The 9,600-nt window shown below is 49.3% G+C and overlaps 1 protein-coding gene across 1 annotated transcript in view; it reads right to left on the bottom strand.

Annotated features, from left to right (window-relative positions):
* TTC39A (tetratricopeptide repeat domain 39A) overlaps positions 1 to 9,600 on the bottom strand; it is a 35,395-nt gene that overhangs the window by 883 nt on the left and 24,912 nt on the right. Inside the window, exons 13-17 of the mRNA XM_012811463.2 lie at positions 7,790 to 7,881; positions 6,141 to 6,261; positions 3,243 to 3,354; positions 2,753 to 2,867; positions 949 to 1,065 (exon numbers count right to left, since the gene is read on the bottom strand). Of these exons, the coding sequence (XP_012666917.1) occupies positions 949 to 1,065; positions 2,753 to 2,867; positions 3,243 to 3,354; positions 6,141 to 6,261; positions 7,790 to 7,881 (557 nt within the window). The remainder of the gene's footprint in view (positions 1 to 948; positions 1,066 to 2,752; positions 2,868 to 3,242; positions 3,355 to 6,140; positions 6,262 to 7,789; positions 7,882 to 9,600) is intronic.

The raw sequence follows: 9,600 nt of genomic DNA, 5'->3' as shown, positions 1-9,600 counted from the left end.
GGGCTGGGGATTCGAACCCGCCACCTTAGGTGTATGTGGATGGCACCTTAGCCGCTTGAGCCACAGGTGCCGAGCCAAGACCTCATCTCTTAAGAAAAAAAAAATACTGGGTGGCACCTGTGGTTCAGTGAACAGGGTGCTGGCCCCATATACCCAGGGTGGTGGGTTCAAACCCGGCCCTGGCCAAACTGCAACAAGAAAATAGCCGGGCATTGTGGTGGGCACCTGTAGTCCCAGCTACTCGGGTGGCTGAGGCAAGAGAATCACCCAAGCCCAAGAGCTAGAGGTTGCTGTGAGTTGTGATGCCACAGTACTCTACGGAAGGTTACAAAGTGAGACTCTGTCTTCTTAAAAAAAAATATTAGCTGGGCATGGTGGCAGGCAGCTATAGTCTCAGCTAACTAGGAATCTGAAGCAGGAGGATGGCTTAAACCCAGAAGTTTGGGGTTGTTGTGAGCTATGATGACATCACTGTACTCGAACTTGGCCAACAGAGCAAGACTCTGTCTCAAAAAGAATAAAAAAAAGTTGAGCCCTGTCCAATAGGAGGACTAACCTTATCAGGAAGGACTTGTAGCCTCTCACCCTCATCCCTAGCATCATGCCTTCTGAAACCACTCTTGGTCCTTTTGGGTACCTAAGCCTAGGGGGTGATTTTGGGAGATAGATCCTGGCTGGCACTGAAAGGCAAGAAGACGTGTCCTCAGACCAGTGAGCTGGACAACTCACTTCCTGCCTCTGGGATTCCAAGTCCTCATTTGTAAATTGAAGAGAAAGCCTTCCTATGCCAGGTGAGAGCCAAGTTCTCAAGGACACAGGTCCACTCTCTGGACTGCCATCCTGCCCTTGCCAGCAAACCTCACTCTGCTGCCTGGGCTCCTGCCCGCCGCCAGCTCCTGAGCTGAATTCAGAGGGAGCAAAGGACAGATTAAACTACCCAAGCCTTACTTGGCAGATTCCAGGAGTTTGATGGCCTCTTCATTTCTGCCTTGCTCCATACACAGCAGGGCCAGCTCCAGCAGGGCATTTGGGATCAAGTAGTGGTCATATTTAATCTTCTTTTCACTGCAGAACGGAGGAGGACATGTCTCACAGGCTTTACCCTCCAGACATCTTTCGGGTTCCTCCTGAGTCTTCCTCAAACCTCATATGAGGTTTTCCTGATAGGAATTCCAATTTTGGAAGGTTCCTACTACCTTGCACTAGAAAGAATGGGCTCAGGCCAGCGCCTGTGGCTCAGTGAGTAGGGCACTAGCCCCACATACCGACAGTGGTGGGTTCAAACCCGGCCCTGGCCAAAACTGCAACAAAAAATAGCCGGGCATTGTGGCAGGTGCCTGTAGTCCCAGCTACTTGGGAGGCAGAGGCAAGAGGATGGCCTGAGCTCAAGAGCTGGAGGTTGCTGTGAGCTGTGACACTATGGTGCTCTACTGAGGATGACAAAATAAGACTGTCTCTTAAAAAAATAATAAGGGTGGCACCTGTGGCTCAAAAGGGTAGGGCGATGGTCCCATATGCTGGAGGTGGTGGGTTCAAACCCAGCCCCAGCCAAAAGAAGAAGAAAAAGAAAGAATGGGATCCACAGCAGAATCTTGCTGTATTCCCTGACAGCTCATGGCTCCTGTCAAGTCCTTAGCCCACCCTCACCTAAGCCCCAATCCCCTTTTCCCCAGGTTGAATGAATTTTTTCTTTTTTTTAGGCTGTCTGTGCTCTGAATAAAGAATTACTTGTTAAACTGGAAAATTTCCTTTCTCTAATCTGGCCCCTTCTGAACTGCCCTCCATGCTTTCCCATCCTGCCCCTTTAAAACCCACACCTAGTCAGGCACAGTGGCTCATGTCTGTAATTCTAGCACTTTGGGAGGCCTAGGTGGGAAGATTGTTTGAGTTCAGGAGTTCAAGACTATCCTTGGCAAAACAGCAAGATAGCAAGACCCCGACTCTACAAAAAAATAAAAATAAAAATAAATTAGCTAGGCATGGTGGTATGTGCCTGTGGTCCCAGCTACTCAGGAGACTGAGCCAGGAGGATTACTGGAGCCCAGGAACTTGAGGTTACAGTGAGCTATGATCACACCACTACACTTCAGCCTGGCAACAGAATAAGACCCTGTTTCAAAAACCACAACAAAAAACAACTCCAGTCTGCCCTGCCTGGTTTCCTTCCTGGTTCTCTCCTGCCTGCAGAATAAAGTTTAGCTTTGTGGATAAAATATCCAGGTGCTTCTAAGTCTAGCCTTATTTCATCTTCAACCCAGGCAGGGAAGGGCCTAGCCACCATCACTCCAGCCTCCAGAGTCCTTCTTATGTCCAGCCATTGGCACATGCTGTACCGACTCCACTCTCTCCCCTGCTTTCTCTGCCTGATAAACTTCTAAATGTTGGCCCTGGAAAGCCTTTCCTGGTACCTCCCATTATGTGTAGGTCCCTCCTCAGGGCACCTCCTGTCCTCTCAGCTTTCCTGATTTTCTTAGGTCAAGCTCCCTATAGGGAGCCCCTGGAGCACATACAAACACCGGGAGGTGGGGGGCTGGGCTCCTATAGTCAGGCCATTTGGTGGCCACTGAGGGGCTAGGTCTGATTTATCTGTGCCTCTTGCATTCAGCACAGGTCCTGGCACAGAGTAGACCCTGGTACATGTGTGGTGAATGGGAGCTGCTGTAGGTCAGCCACTGGGCGTGAGGATGGAGAAGCCCGAAAGATTCCACCCACAAGACCCAGGCCCAGTGGGAGCAGCTGCAGAGGGACTTACATGGCAGGGATGATCCTGAAATTCTGCTCGGCCGCCTGGACACGGCCCAGGTATTTCAGACACAGGCCTTTCAACAATTTCACCAAGCACTTGTCATCCACTGAGTACTCATTCTCTGAAAACAGGGATGTGAAGAAGACAGGCTTGCTCATTTCTGCAGCAGTTATACATGGAGCCGCTATCCCGTGATGGGCCCAGGGGACAAGGTAACTCAAACACAGTCCCTGTTCTCTGGGGGCTCACATCCGAGAAAGGCAGGCAAATACTGAGGCTGACTGAAGGAAGCCCAAGGCTGCAGAAGCCCAAAGAAGGCTCTGACCCTACCTGGGGGACAAGAGCCAGCTGCTTGGAGGAGCTGACAATGGAGCTCAGTCTAAAAGGACAAAGGACAGCTACAAGGGTAGACAAGGAAAGACATTTTGGCAAAGGGAACCTTCAATAATAAAGATCTGACATAGTCTGGCAGGTTCAAGGGCCTGAGGGTAGTCACCTGGGCCTTTTTCCAGCGTTTCTTCAACTTTGGTGATAATCTCAAGTATCCCCTCCGTGAGTTCCGGCTGCTTCCCAATCACAGCATAACCATTCCAGATGTACATCATTTCCTGAGGGCAGGAGGGCAAGTCAGTCCTAGGTTATTTCCCAGTAGGGCCTCTGTTTTCCTATCTATAAAATGGGCAGCTCAGATTAAAGGGTCTCTAAAAGCCCTGGCTCGAATCTTCCACAAGTCTCAGCCCAGCCTGTGAAGCTGTGCACTTGAGAAGATTATGGAGGGAGCCTCATCACTTATTACTGAGATCTTGCAGATTTCACATGGATCAGTGCCCTCACTGTTCTGTTTATAGCTGCTAATACTTCCCCAGCTACCTTTCTGCTCATTGCCTTCCTGGGTACTATTATGCCTTTTTTCTCAATCTGTGTCCAAACTCTCCATTCTTTGAGGACCAGGCCATGCCCCACACTATGCAGGAAGTTCTCCTCCTTGCTCCATTGGGCAAGGCCTACTACTACCTAGGTCCATACAAAAGTTTTGAGACAGACTGTGTTATGGTTAATTATTTCACTTCTAAGAAACACAGTCAGCAGTGACCTTTCTGTTTCACTCGTGCTTGGCTTTTCAGTGTTGCAGGGAGGGCTCCATTTGTTCTGTCCATGAGGATTTTACATTTCTTGCTTTTTGTGTATCTCAAAACTTTTGAATGACCCACATATAGGAGGAACTGTAACTTACTTAAGCACTTCAGGACAACAGAGTTTAAGATTATGTCACCTTCTCTCTCCTATTCCCACAAAACAATGGGCTCAAAAATGACAACTCATATTCCATTTCCTTTAGACTTGAGTTCATCAAGAAAACCATAAAACATGCTGATTCCTTTTTGTTTGGACTGCCAGGAAGCTGAGAATACTTAATTAAATTTTCATTCATAGTAATCTTGTTAGCTTAAATTAGCATTTCCTAAACTACCAAACCTGGTACCAGGTATAAAAGTGCTTTGCATAAAGTTCTAGAAGTACATTATCATTGTGGTTCTTGTTATTATATTCTAGGAAAAAAATTTAAGTTTAGACTAGTATTTCTCAAATTGTTCTGTGGTCCTGAGTTAGCAAATGTTTCATTTTAAAAAAAAGGATGGGGCAGGGTTCTGTGGCCAAACAAGTTAGGGAAAAATTTCATCTTTGAGCTTCTTGGAGATTCACCATACAGATTAGAATATAAAGGTTTCAAAAAAGTCTACAATGTATAAATTCTATTTAGGCCAGTCTTTCCCAAATGAACTAATCACAAAAATCACTTTATGCATAAATGGTATTTTGCATATTAGAGTTTGGGAAATTTTTCCCTGAATTTTCAGTGTAGTTACTTCTCCTGCCGTTTTTACAATATCCTCCTCCTCCATTTGGTAGTAACAGCTTTACTGTATATTTTAAACTATAAGATAGTTTAAAATTTATTTAGAAATATTCCAGATATAGGCTCTAAATATGATTCTATGTAAACATTAAACTTTTCTTTCTTTTTTCTTTTTTCATTGAGACAGACACCCTAGGTAGAGTGACATTGTGTCATAGCTCACAGCAACCTCAAACTCTTAGGCTCAAGAGATCCTCTTGCCTCAGCCTCCTGAGTAGCTGGGGACTACAGGTGCCCAACACAATGCCCAGCTAGTTTTTCTATTTTTAGGAGACATAGGGTCTTACTCTTGCTCAGGCTGGTCTCGAACTCTTGAACTCAAGCAGTCCACCCACTCAGCCTCAAAGTGCTAAGATTACAGGCATGAGCCACCATGCCTGACTAACATTGAACTTTTCAATTTATGAAGCATTTAATACGTTTTCTCTGTTGATAGAAAAAGTATACACAGTAGAACTTCTGTAAATTGAGCATCCAAGGGACAGCAACAAACTGGTTAACGTATGAAGGTGGTCAACATAAGGAACGAGGCCTCGTATACTGATAGACTGATACTAGACGTGTGGTGCATGCCTAGTCTATGAAAATTAGGTCAACTGAAGGAGGCAGTCAGTGTAAGGAGGTGGTTCTAACATATATATATATATATTTTTTGTAAAGACAGAGTCTCACTTTATCACCCTTGGCAAAGTGCCGTGGCGTCACACAGCTCACAGCAACCTCTAACTCCTGGGCTTAGGCAATTCTCTTGCCTCAGCCTCCTGAGTAGCTGGAACTACAGGCACCTGCCACAAAGCCTGGCTATTTTTTTTTTTTTTTTTTTGCAGTTTGGCTGGGACTCTGTTCAAACTGCCACCACCAGTATATGGGGCCAGAGCCCTACTCACTGAGCCATAGGCCACGCCTGGCTATTTTGTTATGGTTGTCACTGTTGTTTGTCAGGCCTGGGCTGGGTTTGAACCCACCAGCTCCTGTGTATGTAGCTGGCGCTCTAGCCACTGAGCTATAGGCACTCAGTCAACAGTTTTTCTTTCTTTTTTTTTTTTTGAGTTTCACTTTGTCACCCTTGGTAGAGTGCAGTGGCATCATAGCTCACAGCAACACCAAACTCGGGCTCAGGTGATTCTCTTGCCTCAGCCTCCCAAGTAGCTGGGACTACAGGCGCCCTCCGCAATGCCCAGCTATTTTTTTGTTGCAGTTGCCATTGTTGTTCAGCTGGCCAGGGCTGGGTTTGAACACACCAGCCTGGATATATGTGGCTGGCACCATAACCACTGTGGAACATCACTTTCTAAGGGGCAGGGCTATGTCACACTCATCTCTGTTCATCCTTGCCAGGTCCCAGGTAAAGTGTAAACTCCTCCCTAGGCCAGAGCACGCAGGCCTTTCTCCTCACCCCCTTCCCTCTCAGGGTAGTGGCTCAATCCCCACAATCCTAAACCAGGGGGAGGGACCAGTCCAGACCTTCCTACCCACCAGAGCAGGGATTGGCAATGAGATAGGGTTGGGGGAGAGGTAGCGTCTAGACTTTCGGATGGCAAACTTCTCTGTGGGCAGAGATTTCCCAGCAATCTTGAGCTTCAGGCCTGGCACAGTTCTGCAAAAGAGATGGGGAGGTTGAGGAGAGGATGTGACGAAATGAGAGAGGACTGAGAGTCCCCATCCTACCCAGCCTCTGCATAGCCCTTCTCTTAATCTGTTGCCCCATTTATATGATGAGAATGTTGGACCCAAAAGAGCCTTGCAGGGCTGAAACAGCCTGTAGTTACGGTCTTATTTCAAGGCCATGCCCAAGACCTGGAAGCTTCTTATGTCTGGGCAAGGGACTCTTCCATACCAGCTGGCAGAGATAAGAATGCATCTACATGTCCCTAAGCCTGCTCTGTCTCCTAGTTAGCTCTCTTCCACTCCCAGGCCCTATTTCTGGGGAGAGCCCTCTGGAAGTCTAATCCCATTTTCACAAGGGAGACTAACACCCAGAGAAAGGGTGGGACCTATATAAGTCCAAAGCCAAACCCTTAATTAACTCTTGCCTCATGAGCTGTGGCCTTCTCAGCTGTTTCCAAGGGCAGAGGAAATTGTATGGTGTTCAGCTAGGCAAGCCTCCACATCCGGGACCTCACCTACCCAGCTCCATCCCACCCTCTGATTTATGCCACAGTCACCAGGTGTGGCTATAACCTCAGGCCTGAGCCATTCAGGCTCAGGAAATAGCTGGATGTAGGTGTGAGGTCTGAGTCCCCACAAATTCCTCCTGCTTATTCACTGTGGAACCTCTCTGGGTCTCAGTTTCCTCATCTCTAAGCTGGAGATGACACCCATCCTCATAAGGCTTTCTAGAAGAGTAATACGAGATGGGGACCTCCACTGCAGTAGCAGGCACTCTTTAAGTGATAAATGCCCTATTATTATGAGCCTAGGAAGCTCCTATTACACCCACTACCAGGTCTGCAAATTGGGGCCACCCTTACCTTGACTGGAGGAAGGCTATAGGCTCCTTCCTCAGCCTGCCAAGGCTGAGCTCTGCTCTAATGACCTTTTGCAGGAGGTAAATACAGTGCATAGATAAGAATGAAAACAGCTACCACTGGCTGAGCAGCTTACTAAATTCCAGGTCTTATGCCCAGCTCTTTAAATATTATATATTATCTAGTTGATTCACAAAACAACCCTGCAAGGTGGAGGTTGTTATTCCTATTTTACAGTTGCTGAAATTGCCCCAGGTGACACGAAATGGCAGAGGCTGGGTCTGATCCTGTTTGATTCTAACTCTGGGGCTCCCTACTGTGCTTCTCTGAGCGTATCAGGTTAACTCAGCAGAAGGAAGAACTTTCCTCTCTCAGACCTCAGAGTCCACATCTATCCTACCAAACAGATGAAAGAGGCTCAGTGTAGAGGATGTTGACAAAACCACTTCTGTGAAAGAAAACCTCTGAACACATTCAAAGCTTTCTGATCAGCAGCTGCAGGAGCATGGAGTGGTGATGGGAGGGGACAACGAGCACATGGCACCATCCTGGGGCAGGGGCAGGGAGCCAGGGGAGATGACCACCCCACCAGTCCCCTCCCTGGTGCCCTCTGTCCACAGCTGAGGCCTGCAATGGGAGCATGATGATAGGACCCACCTAAATAACTCCACTTCGTCATCCCCGAAAGGCTTGTAGTCCTCCTTCCCAAACATGCTGAGGTAGGCGGCCTTCATGTAGACATAGGTGGCCTGTGCAAGGCAGAGCAACAGCCAGGTGTGAGCGGCCCTCCCCACGCCACAACACTGTGTGGCACAAACACCCAGGCAGACCTCAGTATGGCCCAGCACTGCAGCTAACATTGCCCCAGAACCCAAGCTGATGCAACTTGAGGACTCCAGGACAAACCATATCAAAGCAGCCACCCTCTCCCCCGGAAGCAGTGGAGAGAAGGACTAGTAATGGCCAGGTCACAGGAAGCTGGGATGGAGACCCAGGTCAGGGGCAGCACTCAGGGCTTCTGGGGAACAAGAGCTCCAGAGTGGGCCCTTGAAGGACCATGGAGGGGATTCACAGATGCCCCAGAAAGGGTCTTCCAGCCAAGGGGGACAGCCTGAGCAAAGCCAGTGACGCTGCTGTTGGGAGGCACGAAGCATAGGAGGTAAAAAGGAGTTGAGACCAGAAGCGTGAGAGCCCCGGGGCGGGGCTCAGCCTCGTTACTGTGTACCAGGCACCCCGCCTCCAGCACCTCACTGGATCCCAAAGACAATGCCAGAAAAGACTCCTCCCCCACCTCTGCTTCCTGGGAGCCCACCCCACAAGCCAGCCCTGGCCTAGAAGGAAACGCGGGGCAGGAGGCCCCACCCAGTCTCTCCTGAGCCACACCCCTTCCGCGGACGGCCCGGGAGGGGAGCTGGCTCTGTGCTGCCCTCAAGTGGCCGATCCCAGAACAACCGCTCCTGCCTCCTGGCCGGGAGAAAGGAAGGTGAAGGGTCAGGACATCCTGGTCTGGTCGACAGAGGAGACCTCTACCTCGCAGCCCCACCCACGCGGGGTTTTACAACACGAGGACAAGCTGGTCTCCGTCACTGAAACCTGTGCACCTCCGCGTGTCGTGCCTGCCCTCTTCTTCCTCTCCCCTGCCAAGGCCTAGTGGCTTCAGCTCCTGAATCCCACTGGCCTTGCCCATGGGACTCTCATTACTGCTCCATCGTTACCTCCACACCATCTCCCTCCAGGCTTCCCGGGGTGACTTCCTGCTGCCTGCTCCCTTCCCATCCCCTGCAGCCATTTTCCACACCGTGACCACTCTGATCTTTTTTTTTTTTTTTTTTTAGTAGTATGGGGCTGGCGCCCTACTCCTCGAACCACAGGCGCCGCTGGCCACTCTGATCTTTTAAGTCAGATCCAATCAGGCCCTTCTGGAAAACTTCTGGTGATGTCCCATCACATGGGGAATGAAATTCAAACTCCGCTCATGACCTGAGAGACTGTTCACAAGCCCCACCACACAGTGCATCACTCCAACCACGCAGCCTCGGGCTGTCCCTACAATACATCGGAGGCCACCCTGCCCAGTGTTGAATAAAGCCTGAATAGTCCACTCATGTCCTCCCTAGGCCCACAGCTCTCTGCCTAAATGTCCCCTCCAGATGGCCATGTGCTTGCTCCTTCATTTCACTCAGGTAACCTCTGATGGGCCTGGCCTGGTCATCCCAGACCCAAGGGTCCTCACCTACCCTTCACCTTGCTTGATCCCTGCTGCACTCACTGGCATCACATTACACTGGACATAGATGTGTTGGTCTATTTCTTGTCTCTCCCCACCAGGATATGAGCCTTGAGACAGGGTCTTTGCTCTGTTCACTCTCGTATAGGGTGACCAGATTTTAACATCGGTAAGTGGGACAACATGGTGGTGGGGGCGGGGCGGGGCTGGGCCTGACAACAATGCACTTTTTTTTTTTTTT

The sequence above is a fragment of the Otolemur garnettii genome, unplaced genomic scaffold, assembly GCF_000181295.1.
Source record: "Otolemur garnettii isolate 467f Iridium unplaced genomic scaffold, OtoGar3 scaffold00159, whole genome shotgun sequence".
NCBI classification, from domain to species: domain Eukaryota; kingdom Metazoa; phylum Chordata; class Mammalia; order Primates; family Galagidae; genus Otolemur; species Otolemur garnettii.
Note: the sequence above shows the minus strand (reverse complement) of the source record. Positions and strands in the feature narration are given on the sequence as shown.